The 16,723-nt window shown below is 42.4% G+C and overlaps 1 protein-coding gene across 5 annotated transcripts in view; it reads left to right on the forward strand.

The window, feature by feature from the left end:
* Positions 1–9,461, forward strand: part of LOC145542615 (aldehyde oxidase 1-like) — a 73,855-nt gene extending 64,394 nt beyond the window's left edge. For 4 of the 5 annotated variants that reach the window (XM_081581790.1, XM_081581793.1, XM_081581794.1 and 1 more), the window contains 6 exons: positions 443–495; positions 1,700–1,814; positions 2,565–2,630; positions 4,910–5,098; positions 5,644–5,811; positions 6,676–9,461. In XM_081581790.1, coding sequence (XP_081437916.1) covers positions 443–495; positions 1,700–1,814; positions 2,565–2,630; positions 4,910–5,098; positions 5,644–5,811; positions 6,676–6,726 — 642 coding nt within the window. In that variant the 3' untranslated portion in view covers positions 6,727–9,461. Of the gene's footprint in view, positions 1–442; positions 496–1,699; positions 1,815–2,564; positions 2,631–4,909; positions 5,142–5,623; positions 5,812–6,675 lie in introns of all 5 variants that reach the window. The other variant, XM_081581789.1, reaches the window with a different exon arrangement.
* Positions 9,462–16,723: the final 7,262 nt, after the last annotated feature.

Raw genomic sequence — 16,723 nt, forward strand, 5'->3', positions numbered from 1 at the left:
CTCCTGCATTGCAGGCAGATTCTTTACCAGCTGAGCCACCAGAGAAGCCCAAATGGATACTTGATATTAAAATTAAACATCTGACCACCTTTTGTTTCCTGAAATGTTCCATGTTAATAGGCTAAGTCTTTCCAGGTGACTGGATGAAATTCTTCACAAACAGAACGTGTGTTGCCAACAGTAGTCCAGTCTATAAATGTAACATACCATGAGAGTCATTTATTATGGTGATATGCATTGAACAAATGCCGTTCCTATAAGCACTGAACCACAAATTACCTATAGAAGGTGGAGAATGCTGAAAGGAATAAATTAATCTTGGTCCTTCCGTGTTTTTATTCCTGATCGCTTTATTTAACACAGAGTAAAATTAAAATGTGAGTCTTGAGTGACTCTTACTTTAAACATCTTTATTGCATCACGTTGTACTCTTTTTTCCCAGGCACAGGCTGCTTTTAATGAAAGCATTAGTCTCTCAGCTACTGGATACTTCAGGTAAATTGTCCTTTTGATCATAACCTATGGAAAACAGCAGCAGTATTTGGAAGGAGAGTTTCATTTCTGTTTGTACTTTTGGCAAAAAAATGATTTTGTACCTTCTGTTAACCCACTGTCATAAAGAACATTTAGCTGCTACTTAATCCAGATGTCAGAAAGCCTGGGAAAAAATAGACATACAAATAAAATACAGTTGAAATCGATGATTCAAATCATAGTGGGAAGTAATAGAGAATTCCCTGGGGGTTACCAAGAAAGGAGTGGTTAACATTATGTTGAAAACTCAGTGTGTCCCTTAACTTAAGAAATGAAGGAAAAGGGATACAAATTCAATCTATAGTAAGATAAATACCATTGTCTAGATTGGCAAAAAAATAAGAAATTTAACAGTATCTATGTGTTGTCAAGATGTGGAACAACTAGAACTCAGAAACTTTGGAAAGCAATCTATCAAATTATTTTATTGGAGAGTGAAAGCCATCAGGGAGCAGAGGGATATAGAGAGTCACACCTGATTTTCTCTCTTTGCCAGTTCTCGTGGGAGTGTGAGGGCACTGATAGGGATAAGTCCCTCCAGGCTAGGAGGAGAGGAGGAGAGAAGGGTAGAAAGTATTGGTCAGCTGCTGGCCTATGCTTCTCTTCTACCATGACATTCATTTGGTGTCCTTAAAGAAGAGGTGGGAACAGAGCAGTCCTTGGAGCCTGATGGAGAGACCAGAGTACTGGCAAAGAATGAGAGCCAGGGGGCCTGACCCCACCCACAGAAGGCTCAATCCTAGGGCCAGAAAGAGAAACTGGCAAGCGTGCACCTTTGATGTAGTATTTGGTGTAAAATCCAGTTGGAATTCCCCAAGCCTGATTACAACAGGATTACATGACCCCGTATTAACCAAAAACAATAGGATGAATATCCATTCGATCAGCAGTTAACTTCCAAGCCTAGGGAGTCAGTGGTAGGGAGTGGTTTCCTGTTTTATCAGATAAAGCAAGTTTAATAAGAAACAAGTAAATATTTATTCATTCCACAGCTTTATTCCTTATATTATGTGCTGCACATCATTGAATCACAAGCGTACTCCTCTCGTTTTTGCCGGGCGTGCAAATTGGGCAAAGCTCCTCATGGGTCTGTTTAATTATTGTGGTCTGCAATGAAGGGACTTGACCGTTTAACAACACTCCTCAAAAATTCTGTTTCCTCCAGGGGTTATGAGTCGGACATAAACTGGGAGACGGGCGAAGGCCACCCTTTTGAATACTTTGTTTATGGAGCTGCCTGTTCTGAGGTTGAGATAGACTGCCTGACAGGTGCTCATAAGGTCAGTACCAGTTTGGGAAGGTCTTCGAGCTGAACTCTAGATCTATTTATTTTCCACATCTGAGCACTAGAGAGGCACCATGTAATTGGCTAAGGATAGTTTCTCTATATTACCAGAGGAAATAGGAGCTCAGCAATCACCTTGGTGCAATGGTTAGAAAGCAACTGGCAGCCTCTCTTCTTTATGTCCCTGCCCTCTTAAATGGGCAAAGGTGTCCCCCCCAGCCTGGCTGGGCTTGCTATCCTCTTCCTCCTCTGTAGGTTATCAGAGAACTTTCAGTTATCAATCTGTAATGTTAGATTTAGTCTCTCCTCTGCTCTAAAAATGCATCATCTAAAATGGCAGTTTTTGCTGATGGACCCTGAGTTCTTGATTCAGAAACTATCACCCAGCCAGCTGGACTCTGAGGGAGGAGTGTGGTGGTGGCCAGGAAATTTTGCAATAAGGATCGGGAGGGCTATAAACATTTCCTGTTTTCTGTGGCATGTGTTCCATTTCTTGTAGTGGATTCCACCGAATACATTACATCCCTCAGCTGGAATCAAAGCCAAGTAAATATTTTTCTCTCCTATTGTTTGCAAGAAGAAAAAAAAAAAAAGACTACTTAAGCTGCAAGAGTCTTTATATAACTCTGAAGTTATACATAATAAACTTTGTTGTTTCTTTCTCCTGAAATATAATGTGTCTCAACTTTGTCTTCCCAAGTTGTATTCATCAAACTAAACATTTTTACTTGTTTTTAATTACTAGAACATCAGAACAGACATTGTCATGGATATTGGCTACAGTATAAATCCAGCCCTTGACTTAGGCCAGGTATGTGGAACTAATGTGCCTCTCTCCTTGTTTGTGAAAGTCACCACTGCTGGGGGGGGGTCTGCCAGGAAAACACTCCATTGCCTTATTCATCTTCTTTTCTAAAAATATATATTTATTTGTTTGTTTTCAATATGTTTTTGTGTGTTTATTTTTTAATATTTATTATTTGGCTGTGCCAGGTCTTAGTTTTGTAGCATGTAGGATCTTGAGTTGTAGCATGCAGGATCTAGTTCCCTGACCAGGGAACAAACCTGGATCCCTTGCATTGGGAGGGTGGAGTCTCGGCTACTGGACCAACATAGAAGTCCCTGATTCATCATCTTCTTGTGTGTGTGTGTGTGTGTGTGAATCACTCAGTAATGTCTGACTCTTTACAACCCCATGGACTGTAGCCCGCCAGGCTCCTCTGTCCATGGGATTTCCCAGGCAAGAATACTGCAGTGGGTTGCATTTCCCTCTCCAGAGGATCTTCCTGACCCAGGGATCAAACCCGGGTCTCCTGGACTGCAGGTGGTCTCCTGCATTGCAGGTGGATTCTTTACCAACTGAGCCACTAGGGAAGCCCACCCATCATTTTCTTATTCTCTCCCTTTAGTCAGAATCTTTCTGTTCAGGACAGCCATAGAACTCAAACCTCTTATTGTTTAAAAAAAGGGAAGGGAACAAAGGTGTTGTAGGTAGTTTTTGAAGAAATGTGCAGTCTATGACTGGGGAGCTTGAAAAGGCAGGACTGAGCCTAGAGGTAGCATCATGAACCCCACGCCTGTGGGCTGGAAGTAGAGTCCAGGACTTAGTGCTGAGTCCAGGGAAGGTGATGGACTCTGGCTTCAGGGTCGAGATAACAAACATCAGATAGTTACAGCACAGCTGCTGATGGGTAGCCTATTTTGCCCACAGATAATTTATAATTTAAATTTGAAATAATTAACAAGATTGAAAAATCACAAGCTGTTTTACATGAATTTTCACATGTCTAGCATCTCTTGGATGCACAGAAAATTTGCCAACACTGGAGCTACCTTTACACGAGGAAAAGTCTATTGGCTGCCTCTTTAGAGAGTCACAAGCTCTCTGGAAGCTTCCCTCACTTTCTCTACCTGCCTTGTCACCAGTGGGCCGTTCAGCTTCCTATCTCCAACGGAGAACGTAGTCTGAGGGACCCTCTGATTAGGACCTTGACAGGAGAGTGGGAAGAACTTATGGATTGGAGGAGTCAAAACAGGCAAAGAATGAGCAGGAAGAGGTGTTCTGGGTAGGAGGAAAATGGAGGGAATTAACCTAAAGAAAGAGCTGAGATTCCGCACACCTTGTGTTCAGGGCTGGCAGTGAGGATAAGCTGATGGCAGCGGTCACCTGTGTCACAGGGGCGGGATGTGAGGCTGGAGGTAGGGAGTGAAAGAGGGTCATGTTGGTAGAAACCTCCCGAGAGAGGCACTTCACTTAGCAGGTGGAAGGGACTTGGCCCGGGGAGCGGTCTGGAGCGTCAGGAAGATTGTTCTAACATTGTGGTAGAGAAGAACATCTCTGCTAGTAGACAGAAGTGAGGATGGAGAAAATGTGGCTGCAGGAAGGAAAGGAGGGAAGAGAAGACCCAGAAATCAGAAGCGTGCATGGAATGGTAATTTCATCCATGTGCTGATGTCTAAGAACTGGGGCCTTTTAAAGCTGTAAAGGAAGCTCAGGGAGCACACAGTTCAAACCCTTCGTGTTACGATCGAGGAGATTGTCCAGAGATGTGAGGCCAGCCAGCTGATGAGTGAGGGGTGAGGGGTGAGCTGCCAGGGTTCCAGAGCCTTGAGAGTCTCTCCTGGGGTGCTGAAGTCTATGGGCAAACTGTCAGAGAGGGTTTCACCTGCCTCATAGGCAGAAAAAAATCAAGATGTTTGGGCTACAGGCTCTCTGAGGGCTCTTCTGGAGCTGCAGCTTTAATGACAGGCTGAGAGACAAACTCACATTCTTTGACTGAACTTAGCGCTCACGGAGACATTCAGTTCAGTTCAGTCGCTCAGTCGTGTCCGACTCTTTGCGACCCCATGAACCACAGCACGCCAGGCCTCTCTGTCCATCACCAACTCCTGGAATCCACCCAAACCCATCTCCATTGAGTTGTTCAGGCGTGCTCTAAAGTGAACTTGTAAGTAAACTTTCAGAGACAGGCTCCAAAATATGCAGACCCTCTTAAACTACATTTCTAAAATTCAGGCAAACAGCATGAAGTTGAAATGCTGCTGTTGGCTGTATTTTCTCATGTATGACATTTTTCTCTTTTGCCTCAGATTGAAGGTGCATTTGTTCAAGGCATGGGACTTTATACAACAGAGGAACTGACTTATTCTCCTCGGGGTGTCCTGTACACCCGGGGCCCGAGCCAGTATAAAATCCCTGCCATCTGTGACATCCCCACGGAGCTGCACATTTCTTTGTTGCCTCCCTCTGAGAACTCGAATAACCTGTATTCGTCTAAGGTAAGCTGTGTTCCACGAATAAATGTGTGTTTATGTGATATCTGTGCTGGGAGGGAGGGGCTACACTAATCTCTTGGTTGATTGGGGTTTTTTTCCAAGAGTATAGGGGGAAAAGCCCGATTAAACATTTTAACTTTAAAGTAATTAAACATTATAAATTAAAAAAAAAATACTCGAAATTGTGGACACAAACTACTATTATCATCAGGTTGCATCTGATTTTTAATTCTCATGCCAGTAATCAGCCTCATGCCTCTCTCTGCGCTCTCCCTTTGGGGTCATTTCCTTCCGCTGGAATCCTCAGAACAGAAATACTGAGCTAAAAGAATGGATTAGTTTTTTAAAGGAAAAAGTTACATATGTAGTATTTAATGTATGCATACATGCACATATGTATTCATAGATGTGCATGTACATGAAATACATACATTCATATACATATATATATGTATGTGTGTATACACACACACACACACACACACACACACACATACAGAGAAAGAGAGAGAGAGAGTCATAATCTAGTTGACTTGTTTCCCTGCCAGGGTCTGGGAGAATCTGGGGTGTTCCTGGGGTGCTCAGTGTTTTTCGCCATCCACGATGCGATAAGTGCAGCACGACAGGAGAGAGGCCTGCCTGGACCACTGAGGCTCAACAGTCCACTGACTCCAGAGAAGATTAGAATGGCCTGTGAAGACAAGTTCACAAAAATGGTACGTTCTGCTCCAATGAGTCTGAATTTTTTCCCCTGTCCTTGTAGCTAGGTTTCATTAGCCCACCATGGTGGTTTTCCGTGGAAGAAAAGGTGACAGGAATCTAAAGACAATTGAGTGAGACAGCAGCCTGCCTGCAGTGGGGTCATTTCTACACCATTTAAAAAGAGAAGTTCAGTCTTCATTCAGCAATTGGATGCTCCTCCTTAGTTTTGTTCCCTTCCCAGGACACTTTAGTCAGAAGTTCAGGAACTGTGCTCTGAACCCAAGAAACCCAGGCCAAGAATATGGGCCACCCCATCATTCTTAAATTCCTCTGCCCAAGCCATGGGAGTTTGTGCAGTTCCTGATCGGAACCCCAAAGAGGGAGAGATCCTTTCCCTCCCCCCAGTAGCAAGAATTCCTCCTGCAACACCCTGGTCAAGCAAACATCTCCACTCTCCATGGGCATTTTCAGTGATGGGATTTTTAACTGTGGGAGGAGGTCATGCCATTCAGAGTGACCCCTCTGCCTACAAACACGTTATTCCTTATATTGAGGGAAGAGCCCCGTTCTATACAACCTCTCGTGATGGCTCTTCACGGTACCCCTTAAAGCTCTTCCAAAGCCCCAGGAATCGCCTCTTCACTCTGGAGAAGCACAGAGGCGGACTCTTTCCCTCTTCAAGCCTGAGATGACTCTTCTGGCTGCCCTGCCCAGCCCAACCCTTGGTCCTCTCCTGGACTCCTCCGTGTTTCTCATGCTGTCATGGTCAGCTCTCTCGTTGTCCTGGTCACCCTCTGGGTGGTTTTTATCCTGCTCTTTTTCACATGTCGTAAACATCTTCCAAGTTGCAAACATCCAAATTTGTCTTTTTATTCCAGATTCCAAGAGATGAACCTGGATCCTATGTTCCTTGGAGTGTACCCATATGAATCAAATACAAACCTCTGGTGAAGATGGGGTGATTCTTCCAACAAAGCAATCTATCCAGTCTCAGTTCTCTAAGGGTGATGGATCTGAAAGACGAATCTTCACAGTTCAGAAATCATTTCACAGAGTATTGCTTTTATAGGATGCTGATTTTAAATGTTTTATTTAGAATCTGATAGATATGCTTAAGCAATTTAGAAACCATATTTTAAATGGCATAAACGCTAACTGATTTTCTCTACAATGATAGTCTTTATTATTCTGTCCCTTACTTAGACCCATCCAGCTGAATAGAATGGAAGATAATGATTTGTATGTGATTCATAGTTGCCTTGCATCCGCCAACAGAAATTATACTGTCTAGTAAAAGGCAAATTTTCTAAATAATTTTATTAGTGTGAAATGTAAAGTTGTCATTTTCTTGTCCCCATTTGCTTTTCCGCATCTGATGTCAGAATGGATAGCAGGTACTACATGTAAGAGGTCTGTGGAACCAAACATAAAAACAGATAAATTGAACTTTATCAAAACTAAGCTTTGGTGCTTCAGAAGACACTTTGAGAAATTGAAAAGACAAACCACAGAATATGGGGAAATATTTGCAAATAATATGTCTGATAAAGATCTAGTGTGCAGAATATATTTTAAAACACTTGCAACACAACAATAAAAAGATAAATAACTCAAATTTTAAAAGAGCAAAGAAATTAAATAGACATTTCTCTAAAGATATCTAAATATGGCCAATAAGCACATGAATAGATGCTCAAACTCATCAGTCTTGAAGAAAAAGGAAGTCAAAATCACAATGAGGTATCATTTTACACCCACTAGGATAGCTATAACAGACATGATGGATAATAGTACGTGTTGACAAGGATGTGAAGCAACTGGAAGCCTTATCCATTGCCAGGAAGAATGAAAATGGTACAAGTCCTCTGGAAAATAGTTTGGTATTTCCTCAAAAGGTTAAACATGTAGTTGTCGTATGACCGACCACTCCTACATATATACCCAGGAGAATTGAAAACATACGTTCACAAAAAACTTGTACACAAATATTCATAGCATTATTCATAATAATCAAAGTGGAAACAATCTAACTCTATTAACTGATAACAAGATGTGATAAACAAAATAGCCACACAAGGGAATATTACTGAGCCATACAAAAGAATGAAATTCTGATACATGCTACAACATTGATGAACCTTGAAAACATTACCTAAGCGAAAGTAGCCAGACACTAAAGGCCACATATTGTATGATTCCACCTATATGAAATGTCCAGAATGGGCAAATTCATAGAGACAAGAAATAGATTAGCAGTTGCCAGGCCCTAAGGGGAAATGGGAGATGGGGCAGTGAAGAGTGAATTTTATGGTATGTGAATTACATCTCAAAAAAAAAAGCACATATGAAGGGAAAGAGAAAAATGTGGAAAAGATGGAGAAGTTGTGAGAATCACAAGAAATTTATCCCAATGGCCTTTAGTGACAGGAAACCTCAAAGGAAGCTGAGCAGCAGCAAGACATTATCATTGAAAAACCCCATTTCCATTAATGGCAGACAGAAGCATCTGCAGTGACGTATGGACTAGAGACTGGAGTATAATACCTTCTTGCCGGGAGCCAGCTCATGAGATCCCACCCATGGCAGAGTCATGAGGAGAAGGACTGATCGAGCACGGCTTCTCAGGCCTCAGGGATTCTCGGAAGGCTGCCTCAGCGCTCACCTTAAAGATGATGTCTGTCTTTCTGACGTTTGATATAATAAACCTCTTCTTATTTTCTGTGACTTAGACAAAAGGCCTTTCCTGATTCTCTTCTAAAATAGATCTTTCTGAAACCTCAATCGACAAGGCCCCTGAACGGTAACACGCTAATAAAATTATCTAAGATATAGGGTATACTAATCTAAATTCCTCTTGCTAGCATATTGGTTTGTTTAATAAATGTACCTGTGCCTTTGGAGCTAATGTGCTTGACTGCTCCTTAACAACAAAACAGCATTGAGAGCCTTCACACAAAAAGCCCCAATGGGCACAGAGCCCTGTGTAGGAAAAAAAGGCTTGTTAGGATATATAAGAAATACTGCTTTATAAAACTGCTACTTAGTCTATATTTACTCACTATGTTTTCTACTCTTAACGTATTTAGCCTATATAATGAAAGCATAATAATTAGAAATTTATATGAATAGAAGTTTAGCTTTAATACAAATAATAAGATGATTGTTAATTCAGCTGATGATTTTGCTAAGCACTGACCTTGGTGCTACATTGTTTTCAGCTTGCTGTGCCATGACTTTATGGGACCACATTCTTCTCTGTTAGGCTCAAGGCATAAGATAGAGTACAGAAAACAGGTTTTACCTTGAAACTCCGAGTTTGTGAATTCTTTCTTTGTCATAATCTGCTGTGCCTGTATTCTTTAAAAAAATGTAGCCCTGGTACTTTTTGTGCCTGATACAAAAGTGTCCTGGCTAATCAACCCTTATCAATAAAAGAGTCACGAGATGTTAGCAGGCCTCCAGGCCAGAAGATGATGTAAACAACTTTAAACTTTTTGTAACTAAAAACACAAACAGTGTCCTGGTTCTGATAAGGGTCAAAAAACTGCTGACTCATTGAGCTGATTTGGCATGACTCTACACTTTACATTTGTTTCTATGTACAACTAAAGATATAAAAGCTGTCTTGAAAACAATAAAGTCAGAAGACATTTGGAAACACCAAGACTCGCTGTGTCTTCTCATTCGCATCGCCGACGCCGTCCATCCTGAGGGAACCCTGGACCAGCTGGAGCAGGACTCCAGCAACTTCTCCCTGTCACACTCTCAACTCTCACATTGAAAGTAGAGCAGGTTAACACTGATGCGGGGTGAGGGTGGCCTGGAGCAGGCTGAGCTGGATGCATCCGGAGGTGAGGGTGGTGAGGGGCTGAGCCAAGTAGGTACTTGGAGGAAGCGAATGTCAGCATCTGCAGGCAAAGTGCCACCCCCACAGGGAGTGGTGGGGGAGGGTGCCTGCCTACCTGTGGACCCTCGTGGCGCCTGCGAGCCTCGAGCAGGCCTGGGGATGGGCAGACATGCAGAGCCTTGAGACCATTGTGAGGACGTGGGCTTTTCATCTGAATGAAAAGTAACCTAAACTGACACATTTAAAGGCTCATCCTAGATAATATCATGACACAGATTGTATGAGGGGGCATTCTTATGACTCTTACAGCTTCTCAGTCTTCCCCGAGTTTTCTCTTTCTTCTGCTTTCTCCTCTTCTCCTGTTGTACCTTCACCAACCCCTCCTCCAGCCCATCTATAGACACTGGGATTCCCCAGGGAGCCTCGTCTCTCACACCCTCTCCCTTGCTGGCGCCTTCACTCCTGTGGTTTCTCTTACCAGGGTCCAGCTCTGAAAACCCAACTTGCCTGTCCTTGCCATTTGCAAGTCACACAATCACCTCCAACTTAACAGTTCCCAAACACATCTCTTCATCGCAGCCATCCACAAGATGCTAAGCCAGAGGCAGGGATGGTGTCAGGGTAGGGGGTGGGGGAGATCCAAGATGCTCTGTTCCCTCTGTGCAAGAATCCCGACATGCCCACCTGGGAGAAATACCTTACATCTTCCCCTCACTCTCTTTATTCCCATGGCAACTATGTTGTTCCAAGTAACCATTATTTTCAAGCTGACTATTGCAGTAGTCTCCTCAGCTTTGCCCTCCATTCATTTTGCTTCCCTTCCAAACCATTCTGCAGATTAAAGCCAAAGTCCAAAGTTATATGTAAAAGTGTGGATACACACACACATACACACCATATGATCATGTTACATCCTTGCCTGAAACTCTGCCATGGCTGCCTTTTCATCCCACCAGATCCCACCACTGCTCCAGATCCCTAGGGTGGCGAGCCTGCCCTTGGTGACCTGTTGTTCCCTGCCTATCTCTCCAGCAGTATCTCATGACTCCTCTCGTTTACTACGAGCATTTCCTCTTCTCTTTCGCACTTGGGAGACTGTCTGTGACCTCTGCCTGGAAGGTGCTATCACCCGTCCTTTTGTCTGTCTGCTATTAAGTAGTGCTTCTCTAATTTTAAAATGCACACCAATAACTTAAGGATCTTGTTCAAATGCAATCCAGCAGGCCTGGAAGCAATCAGGTAAGATGAGAGTAGTACATCCAGAATCAAGCACAAGCAGGAATGGCAGGAACAAGCCAGCTGCAGGGAACCCAGATCACCTAACCCACTACTGTTGCATCAGAATGTCTCCCAGAAATCCCTGTGGCTACATGGTGAAGTGAGAGACCCCTTATGACAAACTGACGGAAAAGGAAGAGTCTGAGCTTGGTTGAGTAGGTGAGCTCAGGCTGTGCCTACGAGGTAGATATGGTGCTGTCTTCACTAAACCCTGCATCAGACATGGTGGGGGCAGAGCTTGGTGGTGCACTTGGGCATACACTTAGCGGGGAGAGCAGAGTGGCTACATGGGCTCGTGGGTAGTAGGGAACTGTTTGGCCAGCTGGGTAGAACACGGAAGGGGAAAGAGTGGAGGACTAGGGATGAGAGGCTTATGAAGGGGTAGAAAGGAATGGGTGCCAGCTCGTGGAAGTTTTCATATCACAGATTCAAAACATGAACTGTCTTCTAAAGAAATCTAAAAATAACAGTGTAGAGAACGGAACCTTTCTTTCATTCACAAACAAAACAAGTTCATCTGACTCCTTAGGATGAGACATTACACCAGGAATAATTGGCCGAATGTTGTGGAGTTGTGCACAAAGCATACCTTTACTGTGTCTGCGTGAAAGAGCGGCCAAACTGATCCCATGGAGGATGGCCAGCAGGCAGAGGGCAGCCCTGAGGGGTGATTCTGCTCTCTGAGTGTGTTCCTCTCATCAAAGCACGTGACATGGGATCCACTGTTCGTATCGCATCTGGACCACTCAGTAGCAGCTAGTCAAAGAGGATAATAGAACCGCCTAGAGAAGGTCCAAGTGAAACGCCAACTGGGAGGCTTGTGAGGTTAGAGCTGCATCCTCGTAGATGCAGCGTACTCAAAATTAAAGGGCTATATATGATATCCCCAGTGGACAATTAACAAACTGGCATAAAATATCTGGACATTTATAGCATATTATGTATCCATCGTTTATAATCTTGCATGCCTGCATGCACAGTCACGTCCAACTTTTTGTGACCCCATGGACTGTAACCTGCCAGGCTTCTCTGTCCAGGGAATTTTCCAGGCGAGAACACTTGAGTGGGTAGCCATTTCCTCCTCTAAGGGATCTTGCCAACCTAGGGATCGAACCCTCATCTCCAGCGTTTCCTGCATTGGCAGGTGGGTTCTTTACCTCTAGAGCCACCTGGGAAGCCATCATATATAATAATACTCTTCAAATTGATAGTCAAAAACCAAATAGGAGAAAATAGTCAAAGGACAGAAGAATACAAATACCAATACAAATACAAATACTAAATGTATAGCAAGGCAGAAAAATCTCATAACAGAAGAAATGCCTCTTATGGACTGAAATTTTCCCCAGATATTTGAAAAATGGTGAGTGTGGATAATACTCACTGCTGAGGAAGGATATCAGGAAATTGACACCCTCTCATGCATGATTCATTTTATTAGTGCACCTTTTGGAAGCCAAGTTAGTTGGACCTAGAAGCATGTATCTCCTTTAACCCAGGAATTCCAGTCCTTAGACTTTGTGCAACAAAAATACTTGCTCAAATGTGCAAAGACAAAGCCCAAGGTTTTTCATTGCAGCATTATTTGTAACAGTCAAAAGTGGAAAATAATGCAAACTAATAGGACATTTTAATAAATCATGGCAATAAGCTTTACAAGTTAACATTTACTGAGAACTTACTAGATGCCTGAACTCATATTGCCAAATTCAGACTTAAATTGAAGAAAGTAGGGAAAACCACTAGACCATTCAGTTATGACCTAAATCAAGTCCCTTATGAGTATACAGTGGAAGTGAGAAATAGATTTAAGGGACTAGATTTGATAGACAGAGTGCCTATGATAGACAGATGAACTATGGACGGAGGTTCGTGACATTGTACAGGAGACAGGGATCAAGACGATCCCCATGGAAAAGAAATGCAAAAAAGCAAAATGGCTGTCTGAGGAGGCCTTACAAATAGCTGGGAAAAGAAGAGAAGTGAAAAGCAAAGGAGAAAAGGAAAGATATTCCCATTTGAATGCAGAGTTCCAAAGAATAGCAAGGAGAGATAAGAAAGCCTTCCTCAGCGATCAATGCAAAGAAATAGAGGAAAACAATAGAATGGGAAAGACTAGAGATCTCTTCAAGAAAATTAGAGATACCAAGGGAACATTTCATGCAAAGATGGGCTCGATAAAGGACAAAAATGGTATGGACCTAACAGAAGCAGAAGATATTAAGAAGAGGTGGCAAGAATACACAAAAGAACTTTACAAAAAAGACCTTCACGACCCAGATAATCACGATGGTGTGATCACTCACCTAGAGCCAGATATCCTGGAATGTGAAGTCAAGTGGGCCTTAGAAAGCATCACTACGAACAAAGTTAATGGAGGTGATGGAATTCCAGCTGACCTATTTCAAATCCTGAAGAGTCCCTTGGACCGCAAGGAGATCAAACCAGTCCTCCTAAAGGAGATCAGTCCTGGGTGTTCATTGGAAGGACTGATGTTGAAGCTGAAATTCCAATACTTTGGCCACCGGATGCGAAGAGCTAACTCATTGGAAAAGACCCTGATGCTGGGAAGGATTGAAGGCAGGAGAAGAAGGGGACGACAGAGGATGAGATGGCTGGATGGCATCACTGACTCGATGGACATGAGTTTGGGTAAACTCCGGAAGCTGGTGATGGACAGGGAGGCCTGGCGTGCTGTGATTCACGGGGCTGCAAAGAGTCAGACTTGACTGAGCGACTGAACTGAACTGAACTACGAGGTGCCAGGTGCTGTTCTAAATACTTTACATGTATTAGCTGATCGAATCCTCGTAGAAATCTCCAGAGAGATACTGCCACTATTTTGTCCATTTTATAGGTGAGGCAACTGAGGCATAACTTGAAAAAAAGCAAATATTGAAATAATATGAATAATTTTATTTCACTTTGTAGATTCATGTATGGACATATATTTCACATATGCATGTTGAAATTCTATATGAATACAGAGAAATCTGGTAACAGTCAACTCTGAAAAGTGAAAATTAGAAAGGAGAATTTTCACACTTACTTTATACAATCTTGTGGTTTTGATTTTTTTTTTTTAAAAAAATAAGCATTAGATTTATAATTTTAAAACACGTACATTAACATCTCTGGAGAAGGAAATGGCAACCCACTCCATTATTCTTGCCTGGAAAATCCCATGGTCAGAAGAGCCTGGCAGACCACAGTCCATGGCATCGCAAAGAGTCAGACACGACTGGACTTGCACACACTTGCACACACATTAACACCTAAGACACACCTTAAGACATTACATCTACATGATTTAGTTGCATTTCACTGAGTAAAGAAGGTTCTTGTTGCTGGCTATAAGAAGATATTTTTCTTCTTGTAGGTCACCCTTATGAGAGAGTCAATTCCTAGGTAGGTTGATAACAATTCTGGGGTCTCTGAGGAGGAGAGAGAGTCTGGGGCTCTCAAGGAGGAGATAGGGGTCTGGAGTTCTCAAGGAGGAGAAAAGGACAAACATTTTTTTTCCCTGCATTCCTTAGTCTTCAGTTCAGTCGCTTAGTTGTGTCCAACTCTTTGAGACTCGATGGACTGCAGCATGCCAGGATTCACTGTCCATCACCAACTTCCACAGTTTGCTCAAACTCATGTCCATTAAGTCGTTGATGCAATCCAACATCTCATTCTCTGGTGTCCCCTTCTCCTCCTGCCTTCAATCTTTCCTAGCATCAGGGTCTTTTCCAGTGAGTCAGTTCTTTGCATCAGGTGGCCAAAGTATTGGAGTTTCAGCTTCAACATCAGTCCTTCCAATGAATATTCAAGACTGATCTCCTTTAGGATGGACTGGTTGGATCTCCTTGCAGTCCAAGGGACTCTCAAGAGTCTTCTCCAACACCACAGTTCAAAAGCATCAATTCTTCAGCCCTCAGCTTTCTTTACAGTCCAACTCTCACATCCATACATGACCACTGGAAAAACCATAGCCTTGACTAGATGGACCTTTGTTGGCAAAGTAATGTCTCTGCTTTTTAATATGCTGTCTAGGTTGGTCATAGCTTTTCTTCCAAGGAGCAAGTGTCTTTTAATTTCATGGCTGCAATCACCATCTGTAGTGATTTGGGAGCCCAAAAAATTAAGTCTGTCACTGTTTCCATTGTTTCCCCATCTATTTGCCATGAAGTGATGGGACCGGATGTCATGATCTTATTTTCCTGAATGTTGAGTTTTAAGCCAGATTTTTCACTCTCCTCTTTCACTTTCATCAAGAGGCTCTTTAGTTCCTCTTAGCTTTCTGCCATAAGGGTGGTGTCCTGCATGTCTGAGGTTATTGATATTTCTCCTGGCAATCTTGATTCCAGTTTGTGCTTCATAGTCTGGCATTTTGCATTATGTACTCTGCATATAAGTTCTCCGTTCTCAATTGATATTTCTCCTGGCAATCTTGATTCCAGTTTGTGCTTCATAGTCTGGCATTTTGCATTATGTACTCTGCATATAAGTTCTCCGTTCTCAATTTGGAATCAGGCTGTTGTTCCATGTTCAGTTTTAACTCTTGCTTCTTGACCTGCATACAGATTTCTCAGGAGTCAGGTCAGGTAGTCTGATATTCCCATCTCTTTAAGAATTTCCCACAGTTTGTTGTGACGCACACAGTCAAAGGCTTTCATGTAGTCAATAAAGCAGAAGCAGATCTTTTTCTGGAACTGTCTTGCTTTTTTGATGAAGATCCAACAGATGTTGGCAATATCCCCTTATCTGGGGATATCTGTTCTTTATCCTGAGCCACCAGTAGCCTCTGGAATATCTGGTTTTCTTTCATTAACAATAATCTTTTGATGTTCAGACTACCTGCCCTCTGTTGCAAAACTTCTATATAACTTGGCTCCTCCCCTCACCTGTTTGGAGTAGTTCGCTCAGGTTATTTGAGATGCCCTCTCCTAGGCTTGAAGTCCTAAAAATTTGCTCCAAATAAAACATAACTCTCCAAGGACTATAGTCCACTGGATCACAAAAGGATCAGACATGACTTAGCGACTACACAACAATAACTCAACTTTTAGGTTGTGAGTATTTTTTACATCTACAGCCATGTTCCTTCTCCTAAGGTGGTGGCAAGCCATCTAGAACCTTTTCACCAATGGGAAATGGTAGGAGTTGTGCAAATGTTTTCCTGTGGGTGCTGAAATAATCCTATATGTCCCCTGCTGCCAAGGGCTTATTTTCTTGAACTTTTCAAATATGAGTGAAGAACAAAGAAAGAATATGGTTTGTAGGTAGTGATGAGATGTAAAACCCGTTTATTCAACTCTGTGAACTCAAGAATTTTAAAAGTGTATAATATTCAGTATTTCATAATCTTTTGTTATTTTCCTGAAATCAGTGTTGTTTTCAAATTTTGCATTGCATAATCCTTCTTGGTTAACCTCTGAAACAAAGGCAAATATGTGTCCTGCCAAAATAAAGCCAAATACAATACAATGTTATATAATCTCATAATTGCAAATAGTTATGTTTGATCAACTCAGGCAAACAAGATCCACAAACATATTCTGAATTATTCTTACTATTCAGAAACAATGAGCTACAGGGAAACTGCCTCAATCTATAGAGTCATTTCCTCTGCCGTGGTAACGGAAAGTACTTCAGACTCTGAAGTAAATATGTTATTCTACTTGAAGGGGGAAAAGAAACCTGTATCATTTTGTTTGTTTGAGAAATCAAAGCAAATAGAAAGTGAAAACTTTGCAGTCTCTCTTGCATTTATGTAACTGAACAGGATCCTATGGGGCCCTCCGGGGACAGGCCTT

The sequence above is a fragment of the Giraffa tippelskirchi genome, chromosome 3 (genome assembly GCF_054371585.1).
Source record: "Giraffa tippelskirchi isolate mGirTip1 chromosome 3, T2T-mGirTip1v1.2.pri, whole genome shotgun sequence".
Taxonomy (NCBI): domain Eukaryota; kingdom Metazoa; phylum Chordata; class Mammalia; order Artiodactyla; family Giraffidae; genus Giraffa; species Giraffa tippelskirchi.